Here is a 24533-nt window from a genome sequence, read left to right as displayed (position 1 = left end):
GGCTTCACGGGGGCGCTCACCCCACGGCACCGACCTCCACGCTGCCTGCCGGGAGGGCTCTGAGCTGCTCCGGTCAGTGGGGAGGGAAGGATGCGGGCTACCCTGCCAAATTTGCTGCAGGGCACTCCCCAACTCCGCCCCCTACAGGGCAGCCAGAGCAGCAAACAACAACAACAAAAAGCGTCAGTGCCGCCCTAGGATTGGGCGAAAGCCGCCCCCTAGAATCTGCCGCCCCAAGCACCAGCTTCCTCAGCTGGTGCCTGGAGCCGGCCCTGTTTGCAACCATAAAAGCTGAAAGAAATTAACAATACAAGGTGGGTGAGATAATATCTTTTATTGGACCAGTTTCTGTTGGTGAAAGAGACAAGCTTTTGAGTTTACACTGAGCAATTCTTCAAGTCTGTGTGAGTTTGAAAGCTTGTCTCTTTCATCAACAGAAGTTGGTCCAATAAAAGATATTGCCTAACCCACCTTGTCTCTCTAGTATCCTGGGACCAACACAGCTACAACTACACTACAAACGGAGATTAAGGATGGCATTTTCAAAAATGCCCATCATTGGTCTAACTGCTCCCACTGCAGACTTTGGTAAAACTTCCACTGACTTCAGTGGAATAGCCGGGCCAATACTGAAAAAAAATCTCCAAAATCCCACCCTTTTAACTTAAAAAAAGAAAAAAAAGAAAAGAAAAATCCTATTGGTTGGATTTTTGGAGCACGAGATAGAAGCCACCAGGGAAATATGCTATCTTTCCAACCCACAGCAAACAGGTTCAGCTGACCCCTGCTTTCAATGTATCTGATAATAAATGGTAGCCTACATAGTGTCTTTGCATTCCAGTGGCCTGCCAGGCTTTAGTCACGGATGTCTGTGTCTTGTATTGTATTTTAGCTTCTATAACAGAAGCTTCTACTTCATTGCACTGCGCTCCTTGGCTTGCAAAATGTGTTACTCTCTCTCCCACATCCGTATTTGCTATTCTCAGTTATTCAACACTGTGAATTGAATAATGAGAAAATAATCTATTCCCTGGGCTCCAACTCCCTACCCATGCGGAGACAAAGCATTTATGGCTAAGCAATAAAACTGGTTATTAAGGGGATATTTTTTCCATCCCACTTGACTATAAAGTGTGTCACAGATATTACAGCTCTACTGGGAAGCAAGCACTACAGATTGGGGTTAGCTAAATTCATGACCCTTTTAATATGCAGGATTATGGAATGACACTAATGGTGCAAAATCATTTTTCATTTTAAAAAGAAGTTGGATGACTGGCATTCAGAAAAGCATCAGGCTAGTACAGCCAGATAAGCACTGTCCTCTAGAAGCATGTCTTGGCCTCCCACTGGTGGGAATACTAACAGAGACCAGCCACTAGCGGTGTTACCTTTGTGTCACCTAGAGCTGATCTGAGGTTAACGGGATCTGTGGCATCTCTGGAAACCGGGCCCTAGGTATTAAGTTGGGTACTTTAAAATAGAGGCACATTGAATGAGCGCAAATCTGGGTGTAAGCCAGGAGTGGAAGACGGTGGTAGGTTTTGTCATAGTGGGGAGAGGAGGTCTGTGAGTTTGACCCTTTGCTGTGCTGTGGAAGGCAGTATGACAGGGAAGTAAGGAAAGTGGAGAGCAGCTGACAGGGGAAGAACGCCACTCCTGGTTAAAACATTTGGTCCTTGTGAATTTAGTGTTGGTGAATGGTGCCAGATTGCCAGCTCAGGAGACTGACGTCCTGTTTGGCCAAGGCAGCAGCAGTGCAAGCTTCCCACATACTGGGCCTCAACCCTCATACATAGGGTCCACTTCTAGAGTGGGAGGGGAGTTGAGTGTCCGTGGCTCAGTTGGCCCCCTCAGCAGAGTGCAGTGACTAATAAGGCCAATCATGCCGGTTTGCAGCCTGCCCCACTGAGGTCAATCCTGAGTGAAATTTCTTCTGTCCTCTCTCTTATTCTGGAACACTGATAGGTATGTAGACAGCCCGTGATCTCCACAAGCAGCCCTGGGCATATGCATGCAGCTATATCATGCACCACTGTACAAAACGTGATGGGATTTGTTAAACAATAAGCGGGTGAGTTACACACCTGTCAAAAATAATCAAATAGAAAAGGATTAAAGATGACACTGCAGCTCTCATGCCTTTACCAGCCTTTTCAAAGGCAACTTTGTGATTGGCTTTTTGCAGAGCTCTGAGCCTCAGGGTCAGACATGTCACACCTACTGCTCTTTTCTGTTTGCAGCCTGCATTGTGTCTTCTCTCAGAAGTGCGGGATGGCACAGCATGGCTTCCGCTGATTGCTTCAACAATGCTGCATGCCAGCTTTTCTCTCCAACCACAAACCTCGATGTCCCTTCCCTAAATCTCTGATCCTTGAGGGAGGGAACTTCTGAAGAAACTGTAGGTGGCTAAAATAAAATTTAAAATGAAGGGCCAGATGCTCTGGTGTAACTCTAGTGATGTCAATGCAGTTAAACCAACAGAGAATATAGCCCTAGATCTAAATGTGTAGAGTGTCTTTCATCCCAATGCACTTTTACCAAAGTCTGCAGTGGGAGCTGGGCCCAATCCTGCAAAGAGCTGAATACTCATCTCTCAGTGAAGCCAATGGGAATTGAGTGCACTCAGCATCTCATGGGAGGTACTCAGCATCTTACAGGATCATGCTCTATTTACATGTCCTTCCATTCACTATTGAAATGCAGCCATCACTGGGGTTAAAAACAGCAGGTGTTTAACAGCACACAGCAGCCCTACCCAACAGTTAAGGGCAGGAAGTAAGGAAGATACTGTGTCCAAGTGAAACGGATTCACAAAGGCAGATTGTAACTATTCCAATTTGAACTTTGTCAATATGACAGGGTAACACCCCTTCTCTTGCAAAAAGGTGCCCGTGGATATTTTTTAATGACCACTGATGAGGCATTTAGCTTTACATCTCATTCAAAGTCAGGACCTCCCTCTAACCCCACACACCTTTTCCTGCATCATTGGCAATGGGAGGGAGCATTGTATTGCTTCACTCCCAAGTGAAAGCATGATCAATGAATGTATTTATGGTCAGTGTCCACTTAATAATGCAGGTAAAGGAATGTGGTGGATTGTAGATTATTAAAACTGGAATAATGTTAAAAAAAATCTTCCCACTATTCTTGTGACTTGTTTATTTCTCTGTTTGTTCTCTGCACGTCTATTAGCTTGGACAATGACACTCCAGTTCGACTTTGCTTTTGTTTATATTATTTAGTTGGATGGCACCAAGAGTGTGCTAAGTACTTTGCAGAGAGCTATGAAGACAATGGGCCCAATTTTCAGTGACTTTGTTTCTGTAATTGGGGCAGGATCAGGGAGCAGGAAAGGTTTTAAATCACACTTGTGCTGCTCTAGAGTATGAGAATCTGGGGCTCTGAGTATGATGAAAACTAGAGAGCTCAGCTTCCCATGTCCCCTATATCTGCAGCATGCTGCACTCAACCCATGTCCCCTACCTGGCCAAACCCCTCCCTCCTTGACATGACCACTAGGCCGGGGGCTGCAAGGGGCTAGCATAGAGTCCTTATATCAGCTCTCATAGTTGTCAAGTTTTGTGCAGCTCCATTACTTGGGGCAGGATGTATTGATCATACGCTAGAATCATATGCAAACTTTTTGAAAATATGCTAATTAGATCATTATATTTTGTATAAAATGTCACCTGTGGAACTGCATAAGAACATAAGAATGGCCATACTGGGTCAGACCAAAGGTCCATCCAGCCCAGTATCCTGTCTACCTACAGTGATAAATCCCAGGTGCCCCAGAGGGAGTGAACCTAACAGGTAATGATCAAACGATCTCTCCTGCCATCCATCTCCACGCTCTGACAAACAGACGCTAGGGACACCATTCCTTACCCATCCTGGCTAATAGCCATTAATGGACTTAACCTCCATGAATTTATCTAGTTCATAAAACCTGGCAGCTACATATAGTGCCTGCCAAGCACCACAGTATCCAAGCATCAGAGGGGTAGCCGTGTTAGTCTGGATCTGTAAAAGCAACAAAGAATCCTGTGGCACCTTATAGACTAACAGACGTTCTGCAGCATGAGCTTTCGTGGGTGAATACCCACTTCTTCAGATGCAAGATGTATCCAAGCAGTGCATTTTTGTTGGTTTTGAGTTAGCAAAAAATTGTAAAACAAGTTTTTACAAAAATCTGAGTTCACTGTGTCTCTGTAACCAGTATTTCTGTTTTTAAAAAGACAAATGAATCCCTGAAGAACAAAACACAGGGAAACTCAAGAGACTAAATCTTAGGGAATTTCAGAGGCTAAAATATCTTGTGTGGCAGGAATGGGTGGTGAGTACACACCTAGCTTTTCAAAGGCTGGATTTTTAAAGAACTGCTCTTTGCTCCTCTAAAGCTCACTGACAAATGTTGCTTTTAGCAACACACAGCATTTAAAAATGGTGGATGGCATCCTCATGACTGATTGTGCACTTTGTCTATATGCATGGATTCATTCACAAAGCTCACCATGCCGGCTAGCTACTAGGCAAACCCAATTTCTAAGAAACCTGACCACACTATCCTGCCCTCCTGCAATGAGCTGCATTTCAATTCTGCAGTTTCCTCACTGACCAATCCTCCTCCAAGCATTTTCATTTCCAAATCTTTCATTTTATAGCGACTTACTGTGAAATTCAATTTAAAATAAACCAGTTTCCACATAAAATGTCAGCATTAAACACTGAATACCAAGCTCATAATAATACACTGACACTCTAGTTTCAGTGGGTGATTTTTTTCCCCAGAATTTTTTAGAATTCTGTCAGTAACTTTTCCCCTTTAACAAAGAGAAATAATGAAACTTTTTTAAAATCTGTTTTTTTTCAAAGCAAAATATGAAAGGTGAACCTCCATCCTTTCCATCTAGCTGTATAGCCTGTTCATTCTCTACTACAGAGCCACTTGCTCATCAGCTTTCTATTTAAAACACTGATGCCAGGATATGTGCTCTCAGCTTCCGTGATTAGAAATAAAACCAAGTAAAAAAAGTGGATGTCACTCTAGCCCTAGCTATCTCCAAGTCTGAGGGTATTCTGATCTAGGGTGTTGGCTCCCCCCATTACAGAGACGTAATGGATCCAGATGTGATGTTTGGATCCAGATCCAAATTTTCCCAACATCTGAACCATTTGAAGGATGAGTTTTGGATCAGGCTCATCATCATCTATTTATACTTTTAATCACAGGTGTCCAAACATTGCCAGGAACCTCAGAGCTGCTCCAAACCATATAACATAGATTGTGCCACCATCACTTTAAATACACAAGTATGGCCCAGGCAGAGCTCACTTCTAGCATGCTATGCTCCACCTCGATCAGCTGCTAATGGTCTCAGTATATTTGGATCTATCCCAATATTAATAAGGCATCCCTGCAGTGTGATTCCTTCCCAGGTTGAGGTGCCTGCAAAATGCCATTAAAGGGGTGATGGGCTAGTGCAGTGAGGACTTTGTAGCACAAGTGTCAGGCAGGGCAGCATGGTGTGATAGAGAACATTAGGGGCTGAGAGAGAAACAGCAGCAGGAAACTCCATGGGTGGATGTGGTGGTGGAAAATGGAAAGAGCAGCGGAGAACCCCTTGGGTGGGCACAATGATGGTAGAAGAGCAAGCATGGATCCTCATGGAGCAGTCAGGGTATGAATGGAAGAAGACAATGAATCTGGGGTATGGGATCAGTGGGGAGGAGCAAGCAGGGAATCCCAGCCATTATGGGGCCCAGCAGAGCTCTTGGGGCTGGTTGTGGGTGGCATTGGCAGTGAGGGACGTGGGGTGGCTGCAGGTGGCACAGGGGGTTGTGGGTGATGTTGGGGGTGGGGAGGCTGGGCTGGCTGTGGGTGATGTTGGCGGGGGTTGCTGGGCTGGCTGTGGGTGATGTTGGGGTGGGGTTGCTGGGCTGGCTGGGGTGATGTTGGGGTGGGGAGGCTGGGCTGGCTGTGGGTGATGTTGGGGTGGCATTGCTGGGGTGATGTTGGGGTGGGGAGGCTGGGCTGGCTGGGGTGATGTTGGCAGGGGTTGCTGGGCTAGCTGTGGGTGATGTTGGGGTGGGGAGGCTGATGTTGGGGTGGGGAGGCTGGGCTGGCTGTGGGTGATGTTGGGGTGGGGAGGCTGGGCTGGCTGTGGGTGATGTTGGGGATGGGGAGGCTGGGCTGGCTGTGGGTGATGTTGGGGTGGCGTTGCTGGGCTGGCTGGGGGTGAGGTTGGGGAGGGGGAGGCTGGGCTGGCTGTGGGTGATGTTGGCGGGGGTTGCTGGGCTAGCTATGGGTGATGTTGGGGTGGGGAGGCTGATGTTGGGGTGGGGAGGCTGGGCTGGCTGTGGGTGATGTTGGGGGTGGCGTTGCTGGGCTGGCTGGGGGTGATGTTGGGGGTGGGGAGGCTGATGTTGGGGAAGGGGAGGCTGGGCTGGCTGTGGGTGATGTTGGGGATGGGGAGGCTGGGCTGGCTGTGGGTGATGTTGGGGATGGGGAGGCAGATTTGAGGGTGGGGAGGCTGGGCTGGCTGGGGGTGATGTTAGGGGTGGGGAGGCTGGGGGTGATGTTGGGGTGGGAGGCTGATGTTGGGGAGGCTGGGCTGGCCTGGGGTGTTGTTGGGGTTGGGGTGGCTGGGCTGGCTGGGGGTGTTGTTTGGGGTGGGGAGGCTGGGCTGGCTGGGGTGATGTTAGGGGTGGGAGGCTGGGCTGGCTGGGGGTGATGTTGGGGTGGCGTTGCTGGGCTGGGGGGGGGTGATGTTGGGGGTGGGGTTGCTGGGGTGATGTTGGGGTGGGGAGGCTGATGTTGGGGAGGCTGGGCTGGCTGTGGGTGATGTTGGGGTGGGGAGGCTGGGCTGGCTGGGGGTGATGTTGGGGGTGGGGAGGCTGGGCTGGCTGGGGGTGATGTTAGGGGTGGGGAGGCTGGGCTGGCTGGGGGTGATGTTGGGGGTGGGGAGGCTGGGGGTGGCCTTGGGAAGCTGCAGATGACATTGGGGTGTCTGCAAGTGGTACTGCTGGTCTGTGGGGAGCTGGGGTGACTAAGGGGCTGCTGGGGACACGGCAGTGTCTGGGGTGACACCTACCTATCTCCGTCCAGGGGGCAGCCTGTGCCGTGGGGGGCGGGGGGGAAGAGAATCTTCTTGGCACCTGCACCCAGGCACCGCCCAGTTGCCATGGGAACCTGCGCCCAGGCCGGCACAGGGACGGTTCCACCGCCCCGCGCGGGGCACTCTGGGGCACTAGTCCCGCGGCGGCCCCGAGGCGGAGATTCCCAGGGGGAAGAGGACTTCAGCTCCCAGCATGCACCGGGCGGGGTTCAGCCTTGGCCCGCCCGACACCGCCCAGCCTATGGCGCAGGCTGCGCTCACCTGGCGGGGCGGGGCGGGGCGGGGCGGCAGGTGACTGGCTGGGCTCAGCCTGCAGCGAGGGAGGCGGGGCCCTGGCGCAGGGGATTAGGGAGGCTGCAAGTGGGAGGAGCCTCATCCACTGCACCCCGGGGGGCTCCCTGTGACCGACATCACCCCCCCCTCCAGCCCTGGGACCCCCTGGCAGCAGGGCGCGTCAGGGCCCTCCGGCCTCAGTCCCAGAGACCACGGGGATGGGCACCTAGCTACGTATGACTGATGAGTCCCCGGGCTGCAGGAGCACAGGAGCCAGGACTCAGCCCACTGAATTCAGGGGGTGCGGGAGCAGGACCCCCACGTCTTGCTTAAAAAGATGCCCTTAAATAATGGTCAGTATCAGACACGGATTGCATGGTCAGGAAAAACCATCAGCATATAATTGTTAGGGGTACCTGCCTGATTTAAACTGAGCCTCTCCACTCCCAGCAGGCACCGATCTGCAGGGGGGGAAATGAACATGGGAACCCAGCTGGGCTGAGTTAAACCAGGAAAGGAAGCGCCAGATGACAGGCGACAAGGTTCTGAACCAGCATCGTGAGTCTGTGTAACTTTCCTTTCAATGCTCCGTGCTCCTGGGCATGATAACTAAACCCATCCTGTGTGCAGAGACAATTCACTGCAACGCTGAAAGCCTTGTCTTCCAAAATCAACCACTCTTACTGTGCGACGTTTTCAGCACCACAAAGAACATTAGAGGACATAAAGCAGCATGTGTCTCTTTGAGCAGCAGGTGCGATGGGATATTCTGCCTGCTGAATAGATTCAACTAAAATTCTAGCGGTGTTAGATGGGTTCTTTAATAGCTGCTGTATTCTCCCTGTCACCTGATTAGGAGAGTGGAATTCAGCCAGGAGGAGGTACTACCATCCGTAAGCATGGAGGGCTTGGCTACACTTACAAGTTGCAGCGCTGGGAGTTACAGCGCTGGTCATGCAGCTGTGTAGGGCCAGCGCTGGAGTGTGGCCACACTGACAGCTACCAGCGCTGCAGTGTGGCCACACTTACAGCACTTTCCAGCGCTGTATTGAGAGGTGCATTGTGGGCAGCTATCCCACAGAGCACCTCGTCCCATTTTGGCGCTGAGTATTGTGGGAAGGGGAAGGAAGTGTGCGGGTCATTCCGCTTCCTGTGTGCCAACGCCCCGTAGTGCATCGCTTCACATCCCAGCATCCACTCTTTCCGGCAACGTTTGGCGCCATTGTGAGTGTCTTTCTGTTTTTCTGTGTGAATCGCGATTTCTGTGGCAAATGGAGCCCGAGCTGCTGAGGACTGTGCTGATGAGTGTCGCCAGCACAACACGTTTGGCAGTCGAGCTATTCCTTCAGCTCCAAAGTGACAGTGAGGAGTCTGACGATGATATCGATATCGATTCTCCTGCCGCGTGTGACACCAAAGTGCTTGTGGCATTCACAAAAATGCTCAGCACCGTTGAACGCCGCTTTTGGGCTCGGGAAACAAGCACTGAGTGGTGGGATCACATCATCATGGAAGTCTGGGATGACGAGCAGTGGCTGCAGAACTTTCGTATGAGAAAAGCCACTTTCATGGGACTGTGTGCTGAGCTCGCCCCCACTCTGCGGCGCAAGGACACAAGATTGAGAGCTGCCCTGACGGTGGAAAAGCGGGTGGCAATTGCAATCTGGAAGCTGGCAACTCCAGACAGCTACCGGTCGGTCGGGAACCACTTTGGTGTGGGAAAGTCGACCGTGGGAATCGTTTTGATGCAAGTTTGCAAGGCAATTAATCGCATCCTGCTAAGAAAGACCGTGACTCTGGGGAGCGTGCAGGACATTGTGGATGGCTTTGCACAAATGGGTTTCCCTAACTGTGGAGGGGCGATAGATGGGATGCATATTCCTATTCTGCCCCCCCCCCACCTGGCATCAGAGTACGTTAATCGTAAGGGGTATTTCTCTATGGTTCTCCAGGTGCTTGTGGATCACCGCGGGCGTTTCATTGACATTTACACAGGCTGGCCTGGAAAGGTGCATGATGCACGCATCTTTCGGAACAGTGGCCTGTTCAGGAAGATGCAGGCAGGGACTTTTTTCCCAGACAGGAAGATCACAGTAGGGGATGTCGAAATGCCCACTGTGATCCTTGGAGACCCCGTGTACCCGTTACTGCCTTGGCTCATGAAACCCTATACAGGGAAGCTTGACAGGAACAAGGACCGGTTCAACTACAGGCTGAGCCGGTGCAGAATGACTGTGGAGTGTGCTTTTGGGTGTTTAAAAGCCCGCTGGAGATGTCTGTATGGGAAGCTAGACTTGGGGGAAAGCAGCATCCCCACGGTTATATGCGCTTGCTGTACCCTCTATAATATTTGTGAAGGGAAGGGTGAAACATTCAGTGAGGCATGGACCACCGAGGTTCAAGTCCTGGAGGCTGAATATGCACAGCCAGAGAGCAGGGCTAATAGAGAGGCCCAGCACAGGGCTACAAGGATTAGGGATGCCTTGAGGGAAGAATTTGAGGCTGAAAGCCAACAGTAATGTTTGCTGCCTTGCATGGGAGTGAATTGCACTGCTTACACTGTTATTCTATTATCCATAATAATAATATGATTTGCAGTGCCTCTTTCTTTACTGGGCTAAGGTATCTTTCACTATCTGCTATAATAAAGACTGTTTTCAAAGCCAAGAATTGTTTTATTGAAAAGAAAAAAACTTCCTTGACAGACAGACAGACACACAACATTTCATGAACACAAGAGGGCAGGGGTGTGGGTTGGTGAACTGTACAGTCACAAGTTTGCATATGTCCTGTCTGGATTGCTGTTTAATGAATCCTGCACTTCAGGGTGCATATACTGCATGGTGATGGGGGTTGAGTGCAGAGGGTAAGGGTGGTGGTAGGTATCAGGGCTGGTTGGTGAACGTACAGGTGTTGGAGGCAGCTGGTGGTGGTAAGAACCTGAATTCTGGGGAAAGGCGGTTTGAGCTGACATTGGGGCACAAGGCAAAAAGGACGGGGCGGGTGGGGGAGTAGCACGGTAGTGCTCTGCTTGCATGGCAACGAGTGACTCTATAGAGTCCGCTTGGCGCGACAGGATGCTTAGCAGCCGCTCCGTGCTTTTCCTCTTGGCCACTGCATTTCTCCTGCGGATCCTGCTTTCCTTCTCTCTCCACTCCTTCAAGTCTTTACTCTCTCGAGCAGAGTGATGAAGAACAGTTTTCAGCATGTCCTCTTTGCTCTTTCGGGGATTTTTTCTCAAATTTTGAAGCCTCTGTGATGTTGAACATCTGGGCAGTCCAGTAGTCAAGGTCACTGTAGAAACACAGAAATGACAACATTTAAACACGGGCAGCATTGTATCCACTATCTCCAGACATGAATTGTTACACTGAGGGAGTTCTCACTTTAGCATTCTTTTCCCCACACGCATAACACAACAGAAGCCACAAAATGGTGAGTAATGGGTGCTTATATAGGGAGAAGTGGGGCTTGAGTGATAGAGGGGAGCTGGTTGCTTCGGGTAATCTGGAGTGCTAGAGGGGTTGAGCGAAGATGCAGCTGCAGGGGTGATCTTATCTCCCTATCTCTTCACTAAAGAGTCTCCCAACATTTTTCACAGGAGTTAATCCTGGAAGATGTCTCCCTACTGCAAGTCACTAGGGAACAGCGGGAGGCTCTTTTAGAGCAATGTGGATTCCGCCCGGGACCCTATGCGGCGTGCCTGTGTTCAGAAATGGTCCCCCCACCACTGGCAGCAGAGTGGCACGGACGCGTCACCGTCACTGGGACAAGGGACACAGTGGCTCTGCCTATAAACCTGCGCAGGCATATTGCCCACGCTCTGGATGAAACTTTTGCTGAGATAACTGAAGCAGATTACCGCGACGTGATAGACCACATCAACAGGCTATTCCACATCTAGAGGCTGGCATGCATGCAGCCATAACCCCCCTTCCTCTCCAGAAACATTTCCACCCAGAAAATAAAAGCCGCTTACCAGTAACCCGCTCCTCTGCTTGTCCTTCTGCAACTGCTGGCTGCTGCGATTGGGTACTTTCCTCCTGGCTTGAGAAGAGCTCCTGGCTGCATGCCTCCAGGGACTCTGGGGTGTCTTCCCCCATCCCAGGAGCTTCACTCGCGGTTTCCTCTCCCCCCCCCCGCCGCCTCCTCCTCCTGTCCCCCAGCCTGCTCAGAAGTGTCCATCGTTATCCTGGGATTGGCAGTGGGTTCACCCCCAAGTATCTCGTCCATCTCCCTGTAAAAACAGCAGGTCGTGGGGGCAGCTCCGGATCGTCGATTCCCCTCTCGGGCTTTGTAATAGGCACTCCGCAGCTCTTTAACTTTCACCCTGCATTGTAGTGCGTCCTGATCATGGCCCCTATCCAGCATGGCCCTTGATATCTGCTCAAAGATATCGTAATTCCTACGGCCGGAGCGCAGCTGTGCCTGCACAGATTCCTCCCCCCAAACACTGATGAGGTCCATCAGCTCGCCATTGCTCCATGCTGGGGCTCGTTTGCCACGTGGAGGCATGGTCACCTGGAAAGATTAACTGATTGCACTCCACACCTGGCTGCAGCAAACAGGAAGGAGATTTTTAAAATTCCCGGGGCATTTAAAGGGCGGGTCACCTGCAAACTGATGAGCAGAGTGGCTGAACAGGAATTCTGGGATACCTCCTTATTCCCTGGAGGACAATTAAAGCGCTGGTGAGTGTCCACACCTGCTGAGCAGCGCTGGATCACCAGCGCTGCACTCCTTATACCCCTGCCGGGATGGGTTTTCAGCCAGCGCTGCAACCAGGGAGTTGCAGCGCTGGTTGTGCCCTGCAAGTGTGGACGGGGTGTAATTGCAGCGCTGGAAAGCCTCCACCAGCGCTGCAACTTGTAAGTGTAGCCAAGTCCGGAGATGCAAACAACAAGGGTGATTAATGTCAGATCCACCCCCTTCCCTCTCCGCTCCAAATGATGGACTCCTCTAACGTGCTTGGTGCCAGCATCTTGCCCTGCATCATAATGTTCCTTAAAGGCAGGAATGAGATAGCTAAGTCCTTTCCATCAGCTTAGACTAATGAAAAGAAAAGCTTTTAGGGATAAATTTTGCCCTCCTATGCAATTCCACTGAAACCCCCAAGGATGCATGATGATGATAGGGGTGATATTCACTCATGTAAATCAGTAACTCTATTGACTTCAGTAGAGCTACATTGATTTACAGCAGCTGAGAATCTGGCCCTGAGTCGAGCATAGACCTCAGGATCAGATACAGCCCAGGATTTGTACATACAACTCCCAGTAACTACAATAAAAGCACCACTGTGGACTCAGAGCAATGTATTTTGAAGCTGTGTATGTTCAGATAAGCCAGCTGTGCACTTGTTATTTACCTAGGAGTTGTTTCTATTTATTACCCTTCTCACTGCTGAGTTAACCCTCAGCACTTCATGGCTTTTTGATGGAGAAGCCAAACCAGAAGCTGTGATCCCTGAGACAGTGCAGTAAATAACTTTTTATTTTTATGGTTGTGTATGACCGGCAGCTGTACCGGGTTGGGCTGTGGGTTTGTCAAATTTTACAAGTTAAACAGGCTTAGGCCTGATCTGTGCATTAAAGGGATACCTCCAAGGAAAACCCAGCATGGCAAAAAGTAGTGTTGATAACTCAGTACATATTACTCTTCTCTCTCACTCAGTGCTGATTTTTGCCCAGCGCACTATTAGAGATGCCATCTCTAAAGAGACAGGATCTGACTAATCGCATCCTCCTGCTCAAATTCTCTCTGCAGTCTCAATTTGCTACTGCATTCTTCCTTACTCTCTGTGCTAAACTTGTAGCATTACTGTGTGCAGCTTACAGTGTTGCAATTCAGAGGTGGCTGCATTTCAGTGATGCATGAAGGGTTGCCTGTGTGAAGGTGCTTTGGGATGAAAGTTGCTATATAAATGTGAGTTTAGTATTAATACCCATCATGCATTTTATGATATTAAGCCAATTCAATAAAACTACTTACAATAGCTTTCACCAGTGCTAGAAAGAGCATTTCAAGGCTCTGGGCAAAATGTGTCAGGGTTCCCTTTCAATCCAAAAATATCACTAGAGTAGGATATAGTGTGCAAGTGTTCATAAAAAAGCAGTTGTAACAGCCCTAATGTGGACACAGTTATAGTGATATCAAACTGCTTCGTGCAGAGAGAACTTGCTCCCTTTCCCATATGGAAATAGCTATACCGATATAATAGTACAATCCAGTGCTGAAAGGCTCTTATAACTATTTCAGTTTTTTAAAAAACAAAAAACCCCTTGAAATAACTATTGGTACAAAACCTGTGTGTAAATTAGGCTTAAGTCACAAGTGATTTTGAAAATGTTACCCTAAAGTTTGTAAATGCCTAGCACAATGTATGTATTTTCCATCCCATACTGTATCATCTGAGCCCTTCCCAGACACTAACACATATTTTCAGAACTCCCCTAAGTAGTATGGGAGGTATTATCCCCATTTTACAGATGGGTAAACTGACACTAGGATTAAGGCCGAGTTTTCCAAAGTTGGCTAAGATTTGGACATCCCGAATCCAAATGCCTGTGGCAGCTTTGAAAATCTCTGCTGAAGTGACTTGCCCCAGTCATACAGGAAGTTTGTATCAAAGCTGGAAACTGACCCAGATGGCCTGTGTCCCATGCCAATATGTAACGGGTCAGACTCACCCCTGCGGCGCCTCCTGCTGGTTGCTCTGGGAATTAGCTCTCTCCAGCATCCGGAGCGCCCTCTGCAGGCCAGTGATCCACCTGTTTACTATTGGCCCCGAGTCCCTCCCTGGACCCTGGTGCCCTCTTACATGGGGTGCTGCCCTCAGCAATAACCCCTTTCTCTTAGGGTCTCCCCTCCTTGGGGAACCCCCACCCCACTATCCCCACTTCACCTCAGTAGTGGCTACTGCCCAGTCTCTATCTAGCCCCCGTTCTCTGGGGCAGACTGCAGTATCCAGTACTCATCATCGGCAAAGGGGGTTTGGACCTGCTGCCTTGCCTGCCCCTAGGTTGCTCCCTGCAATCCCCAGTACCTCTTAGCCCTCTACTAGGCCGCAGCCTGGGGCTTTCCAGGCCAGAGCTCCCCAGCCCTGTTTCACCCTAGGTACCTTGTCTCAACTCCTAAGCAGCCAGGCCCATCTCTCTATAGCCAGAGAGAGACTTTCTGGCTTCCCTGCCTTCTTATAAGGCCCTGTTGCTCTGTTTGGGGCGTGGACCCCAGCTGCAGCAACTTCCCTAATCAGCTCAGCCTTGAGAGCCACCGCTCTCAAGCCCTGTCAGCAGGGGCGGCTCTAGGCACCAGCAAACCAAGCTGGTGCCTAGGGCGGCCAAATCTAGGGGGCGGCAGGCTGGGCCGGTGGACCTGCCGCAGTCATGCCTGCGGGAGGTCCACCGGAGCCGCGGACAACCGGACCTGCCGCAGGCATGACTGCGGAGGGGGCGCTCGTCCCGCGGCTCGGCTGGACCTCCCGCAGGCATGACTGCGGCAGCTCAAGCGGAGCCGCCGGACCCGCGAACCGTCCGCAGCCGTGCCCGCGGGAGGTCCGCTTGTCCCGGGGCTCCGGTGGACCTGCCGCGAGAGCTCAACCGGAGCCGCGGGAAGAGGGGACCCGCCGCGGGACCGAGGAAGGGCGGCGCAGCACACCGCGCTGCCTGGGGCAGCCTATTTTCTAGAGCCGCCCCTGCCTGTCAGGCCACTTTTTAAACTCCTTCTCAGCAGGAGCAGGATCCACCCTGCTACACAATACCTTAATGACTAACAAATCTAACAAATTAATGGTCCTGCACCCAAGCCAATATTTAAAATGGCCTTCACATTTCAATTCTTCACCATCCAAACCCAGCCCAATTCTTTGCTTAATAAACCGAAGCAACATTAAAAAAAAAAGTGTATTGTATAAAATCACCTTTATTAAAAAATTACAATATTATTGCACAGTATTTCAAGCAACCATTACTGAGCATTTTAAAATATATACAACATACCTGGCATCCAGAATAAGGGAGGCCAGGAAAATATTTTAAATGCCACATCAGTCTGGCACCTGCTGCATTAATGACCTGATTCAATATGGCACACAGACACATGTGTAACTTTAAGCATGTGACTGGTCCACTGAAGTCCAATGGGGGGCCCTTGAGTGGCCACCTTGGACTTCAGTGGATTAGTCACATGCTTAAAGTTTCAGCCTCGCATGCAGGCATGTGTGTATCAGGGCTTGATTCCCCTGCCGTGTTTCATAATCTAGTCACTTAGATGTAAATAACAAATGTAAAACCTAGCATTAGCACAAGGCTGACAAATCAAAAATTCACAAATCAGGGTGTTAGAAAAGCTAAGATTTTTTTGACTGCAAGATTCATTCAGTCACCGTGCTCAAGCCATATCCTTTTGGCATAGATTAATACATACTTTTTTAGAGCTGACATTGAACAAGGAAAACAGGAATGATGACAGCAAGAATCAATGTCTGGAATGTCCTGTCCCTGAGTGCTTTGTTGCTCAGCCTTAATGGGTAGGGGTGATAGGAGTTTGCATTTAATAGCCTTGATCATTTAGGAAAACTAGAAAAGGTTCAATTTAATCCTTAAACTCCACATTGAGGACTTGTCTAAATACAGGATTGACAACAATAGTGGCATCCCAGCAGAAAAGTCTCATAGTAAAGACAGGTCATATGAGTATTGCTAGAGGTCCATCTTTTGCCCCTTGTTTTCTTGTAGTGGCTTTTGAGTGCTTTGCTCATGCTGTGACATTGAATAGGGTCCCACTGTGACCCTTTGGGGCTAACTATTTAGAGATGTCTTCATAGACTGCGTTATTCTGATTTTTTTTTTAAAGGGCTGCCTGTACCCGTGCGTCTTTCCAGATGGCAAGGCGATCAAAGATCTCTGCATGTTTCCATGCTGTTGCACAAGGCATTAGATGGCAGTAATAGCACTGCTGGAAGGCTTGAAGGCTGTACTCCAGGAAAAAATGGACTGTTCCTGGCCTCCTGCCAGCATTTGAACAGGGAAGGGACATCTGGGCAACATGACCCCAGAGCAGTGGAGGGCACCTAGGTAAACAGGCAAGCTGGTCCTGGCAAAATACACTGGGATAGAAGCTGGCGTACTGCCAACCTAGTGTGAAATGAGCTGTGCATGAATGTCAATGTTAGTCTGCACTACCTCACTACGCAAGGAACTTTCAAAGTGGATTGTAGAATAAAGTATTTCTGAGCCAGTTAGTCCACTTGGAAGAATTGCAGCATATGTGGACTGGGAAGGTCATTTGAGTGCTCACTTGCTAAAGTTAGTGTGATTTTAAACCCACGCATGTGGACAAGCCCTACATGTGAATTAAACCAACTTAGCTAAACCACTGAAACTTTGTTGCACGAGTTTAAGTGCGTCTCACTTAGGTTTAGCTTGGCCCTGTTAAAAGGCCCCGATCCCCCAATAGGCTCCAAGTCGGTGGACCCCAGCCTTCCCTGGCACTTAGTGCGACGGGATCTTCCCACACAAGATTCTCTGCAGTTCTGGGGTCTACCTGTACATTTGCAGATTTAAGAGTGTTTTCAGCTCTGTGAATCTGACACTAACAAACATTTTTCAAACCTAGCGGTCAGTCCTCATTGAAGGCCGATAAGGGCCCAGTCCACAAAGGTACCTAAGCATCGTAACGCCTAGCTCTCAGGCAGCCTGCCACCTCGTGGAATAATCAGCCTGACCTAGGTGCTGAGGCTCCCCATGCAAGGGCATGGGGAGAGTTATTTGCCTATGGAAGGGATCTTCTGAAGCCAGCCAGCTTAGCAGAGAGTGGCCTAAACTAGGCAGGAATGAAGTGCCAACAAGTGCAGGGTTTAAGAGAGGGAGCCACCCTACCCTATTACCGTCCAATGATTAGGGTACTCGCTTGGGATGTAGGAGATTTAGGGTAAGGCCCTGCTCTGCACCCTTACCTATAGGAGGAACTACTGTGATCATTTTAGTAAAAGAGAGAATAGCCAATTCCTGGGTGATGGAGGTGTACAGGAGCATTGAGGGACTCCACTGGAAGGAGAAGGACTGGTGAGACATATGAAATACAAAGGGGATAGAGAAAGTAAGCAATCTACTCCACAGGCCAGCCAGCAAAGCCCAGTTTAATGACAAGTGAAGGATTAAAATGAACTACTGAAGATAAAGCCAGGTCCTCTGCCATAGATTAGCATCAGATTGCCTGACTCAATGAAATGCTAACACAGGATCTCCGAAAGGATCCAAGGGCTGGTTTACATTGGCCAGCAATTGGTGTCGCTCGCTGCACCAGGGCAAATCCCACATATAGCTGAGAAGAGCCCCAATCTGCTTCAGTGGAACTAACTGCTGTTTGAAACTGAGGTGAGCTCCATTCATGCCAAACACAGATTTCCTTGTGTGTATTTGGAGTTTGCAGTGGCTGGTCACTGAGTAATAGAATGAGGGCAAAATTCTTAATGTAGACAAGGCCTCAAAGGGCTTTAGATATTAATTATTTAAGCTGCACAGCATCCAGATGAGTTAGGTAGGTGTTTGCCCCATGACATAAATGGAGGCACCAAGAGGTTAATTTGCACAAAGCCACACATCATTACAGTAAGAACAAGAGATCAGCGGTCAGGAATCCGGTCTCTCATCTAGTCAAGAAATAGGTCTTAGATGTATGGTAGGAAGGAGAGTCAGCTGGGACAGAGACTGTCCCTCCAAACTGGGGACAATGTTGGTACAGCAGACAGGGTAACCTCACCCATCTCCATAGACATGGGCTTTATATGGTATTTCCTTTTAGCAATTTGGGAGGAGGGTGCAGGGGTAAAATCGTGTCTGCCCCTGATGGAGGAAAAGCATGACAAATTTAGCAAAAATCTAGCCATTTTTAGCCTTCTTTGAAATTGGACAAACTGTTATGTTTGGCCAACAGTGCAAATGTTTTCCCCCAGCTCTGAGGAGACACCTTTGAAATGCAGCATTTCTTAAAGATACAATCTTCTTCCCTGCCACCCTGAGATTCTAAATGATCTGCTCATGCAAGTTTACCATTGTGTTGTTTCCCCCTCAATTAAGAGGCAAAGTCCAAAACAATAGGAAAGAATGAGCTGCAGTTGCAGGGTTTGTGGGAGGTGCCTGTATAGTGCCTCCAAAGCCCACAGCACTGTCCTGCTGGATACTGGGTCTGCAGTCTCCGCTTCTGACCTCTACTGTGTGCTCGGTGACTTGCTATACATCTGTAGAGCGATCTATTTTCCTGGAAGATACAGAAACAACCCAGGTAGTTCCAGTGACAACATCAGCGTTATTGAACAGAACAATCAAACTTGAGATGAGTAAGAACTAGTGAGAAGGGCTGGTCAAAAAAGTTCTAGCAAAGCTATTTTACTATGGCAAGCAAGGTTTCAATTAAAAGACTTCTTGTGAAAAGAGTCTGCTAGTCACAGCAAATTTAGATTATATTGGAAAAAACCCCAAATGGCAGAAAGCCGACATATTTTGATTTGGCTATACCATCACACTGTCTCCTAGAACTTGTAGTTCAGTTCCCTCATGTCCCCATTCTCCTCTGCAGGCAGGGTTTCCTAGCTGGGCTACATCTCCCATAATACAGCATGATCAGGGACTCCCATGATATACCACTTCCCTTTGTTAATAGAGGGAGACTGTGGTGCTTCATGTGAAATATAGTTCAACCTACAAAGGAGAATGGCAGCATGAAGCATCTGAACTACAACTCCCATAGGGCATTACAGCAGCATTTCTTCAGTTTTCAGTGGATATATTTAAATTTTGACTTTTTACCAAATTTTTCTATGGAAAGTTGAGAAATTTTCATTTCTGTGGGAGTTTTCTGGAGGGGGAAGTTCCTCCTCCCTCCCCCCAAAAAACCCACTAATTTTCTGGCCAGCTTTAGTTTTGAGTCATCTAATCCAGAGGTTCTCAAGATGTAATCTGTGAATTAATAAAGGGCTATGGAGCCCTCTCTCATGCTCTGTAGAACGAGGAATGTGGCTAGCCAAGCACCGGGGGATTGGGAGGGCAGGCGGGTCCCTCAAAGGTGCACCCTGTCTCTTGGATGAGGCGGTTCCCAGAATGAAAAAACTGGAGAATCACTGGACTAATCCAGCCTCCAGGATGGATTGCTCCTTCTATTCCCCAGTCTAGTTTTAAGTGAAACCAGGGATAGTGCTTCCACTGCTTCCTTTGGGAGGCTAACCAATGCTTGCAGGACTCTCTTCTAAGAAGTCACATGCCACCAGCCTCCATCTCACACTTCCTCTACTGAACAGGCAGGTTAGAAGAATTGGTAGTTAAGACCCTAGGATGCCTAGGCTTTGCCCGTGGAGTAGAGATGACACTTGGCCAACACAGATCATTTTTTATCTCTTATACTGATTCCAGCCTGGGCAGAACGTAAGATGTTGTCAAGCCCCGCCAGAGACCGTTCTACTCCACCTTTCTGCTCTGGCCACTCCTATTCAAAGTAGCCCTCTGAGTGGAGCGGTGACTGAGGGAGGGCAGCTACTATTAATGGTATCTGTGCAGAGGAGGTGCAGTGACTAACCCCAAGGTCACACAGCCAGTCAGGACAAGAAACCAGGTCTCCTGCTCTAGATCACACTGCCTTCCAGGAGAGACAGTGCTCCAGAACCCTTCACAGCTATTCCTAGAACACCTACCTGAGTACTCCCTTTAGATTTTCATATTTTTTCTCCAGGTGCTTATTCTTAACCGATTGGGGGACGTCGGGTACATACCAGGCTGCAATCAACTTGATGCACAGAGCCACATGCTGAAATGAGCAAGCAGAGCCCACCATGCAGTCAGAACCAGTTCTCAGGGGAGACAAGCTGTGATCAGTGACCCAGCAGTGATTAGCAAGGAGTAATAGCTCCATGGCCATGCTCAGCTACTACATTGGCATATACCAAGTACTCAAGCCAATCCAGTGCCCAATCCAACTCCCATTGAAATCAATCAAGACTCCCATTGACTTCAGTGGGAGTTTGATCGGAGTCATAAAATACACACACGCACACACTGCTGCATCCAAGGATGATTTCTGGGGTAATGCCTCCCCTTAGGGCCCCAAATTCAGGTTACTATGGGCCCCCCAAAACATCAACCCCCCTCTCATTCCAGTCCTGGGAAACCTGGGCCAGAGATGGTGGCAGATCAAGCCATGAGGACCCACAGTCCCTGGTTTCTCTTAGCTTTATGTCTGGCTCTGGATGCACCCCCACACTCCCTTTTGAAATGCCAGCTTTGCAATGGTACCACTGCCAGCAGAGCGGACTTTGAGGCTGCCCTAATTTGCCCCCAGCCAAGGGCAGTGGCTGTTTTTCATGCTAGTCACCTGTGCATGGCATTGCCTGAAGGGCAGATGGCAAGTGAGCAGGGGACTAACAGCAGGAGTGAGTGACTGTCAGCAGGGGCACAGGGGTAGGGGAGAGGGAAAGTGATGACAGGTGTGAGTGAGGGCAGGAGAACACGGGGGAGGGTCTGAAGGCAGGTGAAGGGAGCAGGGATCTGATGCAAAGGGGCAGTGCCATGATAAAGGAGCTAATTAGCTCACTGAAGAGGTCAGGCTGGGGACAAGAGAAGGAAACTCCCTCAGCCAGTGCGGAAGCAGCACCCTCAGAGTGCCCAGCCATGCACGCTCACACTCTCCACTGACAGTCACTCCCCAGCGAAGAATGTGTGACTCTCTTTCCCCCACCGCCTCGGTCTCCTTCCCCTTGCCACACGGACATTGCTGACTCCACAGCACTCACCTCAAATAAAATAAGGAAGGCGAGCCGGGCTGCGAAAACGTGCCAGAACTGGGCAGAGTAGTTGTAGTCATCGGAGTTCCTGTAATCCCGGTACCTATAGGACAACACCCGTCAGCGCTGTGTGCACTGCCCATCAAATCCCTTCCCCAGCTGGTCACAGTCCATCTCTCTGCACCCCCCGAACTGAGAGTCACAGGAGTTAGTGCTGGGAGAGGCCTACTGGTTCATTTAGTCCCTCTCCTGCTTGGCCCAAGGGCAGCTTTGTTCCGTTCAGGTATAGGGCTTCCTCCAGCTGACCTTCCCATTGTCCACTCACAGATCCCCAGCTGGCATAAAGCAGCATAGATCCAATGACTTACACCAGCTATGGATCTTGTCTTCCGCTCTCCCAGTCAGTGCGGGGGCTGAAGGGAAGCATGCCAGTGTTACCTTAAAACAGTCAAGATATTTTTGTAGAGGATATTTGCAATATTTGTTGGGGATGGGTGGGAGGGTATTATTGTGAGGATGGGTGGGAGGGTATTATTGTACAAGGGTGCTGGAACAATTTGTATAGGGGGGTGCCAAGAGCCATTGACCCAAACTGTACACCCTGTATATAATGGAAACCACTTCAAGTCAGGGGGTGCGGCAGCACCTATGGACATGAGACTGGATGATGGATCCATGCTATTGTCCCCTATTACCTGCATTCTGTGATCTCACTCCTCAGAAAATCTGGAAGCTTTTCGGGCAGCTTCATCTGCCCCTCAAAGTCCTGGACACGGAACACCGAGAGGCTGTTGTTGATGTAACCTGTCAAACAGCTGCATAGGAAGAAAACATGGCACTAGACAGTGGCTTAATAGTGCCCCAATGGGGTCATCCAGGCAAGGATACCCAGGTGAGGATTAGAAGAAATGGGCATCTTTAGCTCACTTCCAGGTAGTTCTTTTCAGGGTGGGAATCTAAGTCCTGATCCTGCTCTTATTGAAATTAATGGCAAAAGCCCCATTGACTTTGATGGTGCAGGAACAAGGCCTCAGGGATGCTTATTAAAAAAAATCATAAAATTACACAGTGTTTCCTAAGCATAAGAACTGTCTCTGCAAAGTGCTGAGCACCTGCAACTCCCGTGGGGGCCGAGGGCTCTTATTAACTCCCAGGACTCGCTCAGGCCCCCGGCATGAATGGGCCTATAGCTCAGGAAACATTCCCTGTCCCAGAAAGCAATGTAAAGGGCTGATTCTGGATGATGCCCAGCACCCTGAGTTCCCAGTGAAGTCAAGGGAACTGAGGACACACTGCCCTGTGCAGGATCCAACTCAGAGGCAAGACAAGGCATGGAATGCACAGGGAGGAGAGATTGTTGGTTAAAAGGGAGAGGGGATGATTTTTGGAGCAATGCAATTTAAGGGGGTGGGATTTAGAATCATAGAATATCAGGGTTGGAAGGGACCTTAGGAGGTCATCTAGTCCAACCCCCTGCTCAGAGCAGGACCAACACCAACTAAATCATCCCAGCCAGATCTTTGACAAGCCTGACCTTAAAAACCTCTAAGGATGGAGATTCCACCACCTCCCTAGGTAACCTATTCCAGTGCTTCACCACCCTCCTAGTGAAATAGTGTTTCCTAATATCCAACTTAAATCTCCCCCACTGCAACTTGAGACCATTGCTCCTTGTTCTGTCATCTGCCATCACGGAGAACAGCCAAGCTCCATCTTCTTTTGAACCCCCTTCAGGTAGTTGAAGGCTGCTGTCAAATCCCCCCTCACTCTTCTCTTCTGCAGACTAAATAAACCCAGTTCCCTCAGCCTCTCCTCGTAAGTCATGTGCCCCAGTCCCCTAATCATTTTTCATTACCGTCCAATTTGTCCACATCCCTTCTGTAGTGGGGAGAGGAGAGAGAGAGAGAGAGAGAGAGAGAGGGTGCTTCTTAGAGAGGGGCTGAGAGACAGTTCCAGGCTGGGACTAATCCACTCTTTTACTGCTTGACCAAACAGCACACAATTAAAACAATCAAATATTGACTCCACATGTAGAGAATTAGATCACATGGTAGGAACTGGGTAGCCCAGAGTGAAAAAACCACCGAGCAAGTGCACTCTTGCAGTGCTAACAGCCATAGTTAACAGCTGTTTTTACACAAAATGTAAGAGCTTCCCTATGGATTTCTGTGTGCATTACTTTAGTGTCTATTTCAAAAGCAGGCATTAATTAGTTTGAATAGCCAGAATGGCCAGCAGCCAGTGAATGTGCTTGGTAGTCACCTGAGCACAATTAGCAGGTGTTTGCATTATTTGTGTACAAAGCAGATATCGACTTGTCAGCAGACCTGCTCTGCCCTGTGCAAATGGGAGTGGAAAATAACTTTGGCTGCAATTCTTGCTCATCCCTCTAGAGGTCACTACCTCACCTGCAGCCAAAACTGGCTGTTCTGTATCCCTCTGCGGGCTTCCCAATAGCCTATTGTGCGTCTTAGGGCAAGGACTGCTGGGAAGAACACGATGCACATCCTATGGGGAACCCTCAATATTGGGAGCAGCGCCAGCTCCCAGAACTTGTCCCCCCATCCCAAGAGCCACAAGGAGTGAGAGGGAACATAGGGCAGGAGCAAAGCTCCCGTGTTCCTGGCTGGGCTTTGCCACCCAGTGGGGCCGGGAGAGATGGCTTTCCCCACGCTGCAGGGACAGGCTCACTTAGACACAGAAAGCGAGCGAGGTGGCTACGGTTCAGGAAAGGCTGTGGCAGTTGTGGGGTGACACTTACTTGATATCGGTGCGGTTCTGCAGCATGCACGGGCTGTATGTGTATTTGTAGACCTGCATGGGGATGAAGTCTGAGGTGATGGCGATCACCAGGCCGTTGCCAATGACGGCCAAAATACCAATGGCCTCCAGAACCTGCAGCCAGATGCCTACAAGAGAACAGAAGTCAGAGACACGCCCAGATAGCCGCTCCCACAGCTGCTTTGGTCACTGCTCTGCGAGCTTTGCCATTGCCACTGCCACGAATGGGAGTAGGATTGGGCTTGACCAGGCTGATCTCTGGAGTTGTGTTCTGTGGGGCACAGTGTGGTGACCCAGCACAGCAGCCTTGCATCAACAAGAGCACTACAATGATGAGCCTTATCCAGTACTGTATGCACCCAGTGATGTGGGCAGACGGCTGCATATGAACGTGAGGAACTAGCAATGCGTTCTAGGCCAAAGCAAAGTGTATCTAGATTCTATCCATGCCTCTACCAATGCACCTCAGTCCTGACTTACAGCCCTCCTGCTGTTCCAATCCTGCCCCCTCCGCTCCCCACCCCCAGCTCTTCAAATGCACCCTCTGTCTCTAACTGGCCCCTGGAACAGCAGAAACAGGAGCA

The 24533-nt window shown here is 49.6% G+C and overlaps 2 protein-coding genes across 20 annotated transcripts in view; both read right to left on the bottom strand.

Annotated features, from left to right (window-relative positions):
* The window catches only part of SIGIRR (single Ig and TIR domain containing), a 44070-nt gene extending 36791 nt beyond the window's left edge, over positions 1–7279 (bottom strand). For 3 of the 5 annotated variants that reach the window (XM_039535691.1, XM_039535688.1, XM_039535690.1), the window contains exon 1: positions 7101–7277. The gene's annotated coding sequence lies outside the window, so the exon portion shown is untranslated. Of the gene's footprint in view, positions 1–7100 lie in introns of all 5 variants that reach the window. The other 2 variants (XM_039535694.1, XM_039535693.1) reach the window with 2 other exon arrangements.
* Positions 7280–15310: 8031 nt separating this feature from the next.
* The window catches only part of LOC120403848 (anoctamin-9-like), a 106559-nt gene continuing 97336 nt past the window's right edge, over positions 15311–24533 (bottom strand). For all 15 annotated transcript variants that reach the window (XM_039535665.1, XM_039535657.1, XM_039535671.1 and 12 more), the window contains 5 exons: positions 23930–24077; positions 21864–21983; positions 21178–21271; positions 20083–20195; positions 15311–18656 (listed from right to left, as the gene is read on the bottom strand). In XM_039535665.1, coding sequence (XP_039391599.1) covers positions 18629–18656; positions 20083–20195; positions 21178–21271; positions 21864–21983; positions 23930–24077 — 503 coding nt within the window. In that variant the 3' untranslated portion in view covers positions 15311–18628. The remainder of the gene's footprint in view (positions 18657–20082; positions 20196–21177; positions 21272–21863; positions 21984–23929; positions 24078–24533) is intronic.

This window comes from Mauremys reevesii, linkage group 4 (assembly GCF_016161935.1).
Source record: "Mauremys reevesii isolate NIE-2019 linkage group 4, ASM1616193v1, whole genome shotgun sequence".
Classification (NCBI taxonomy): Eukaryota; Metazoa; Chordata; order Testudines; family Geoemydidae; genus Mauremys; species Mauremys reevesii.
The sequence above is the reverse complement of the archived record's forward strand: the minus strand, read 5'-3'. Positions and strand labels throughout refer to the sequence as shown.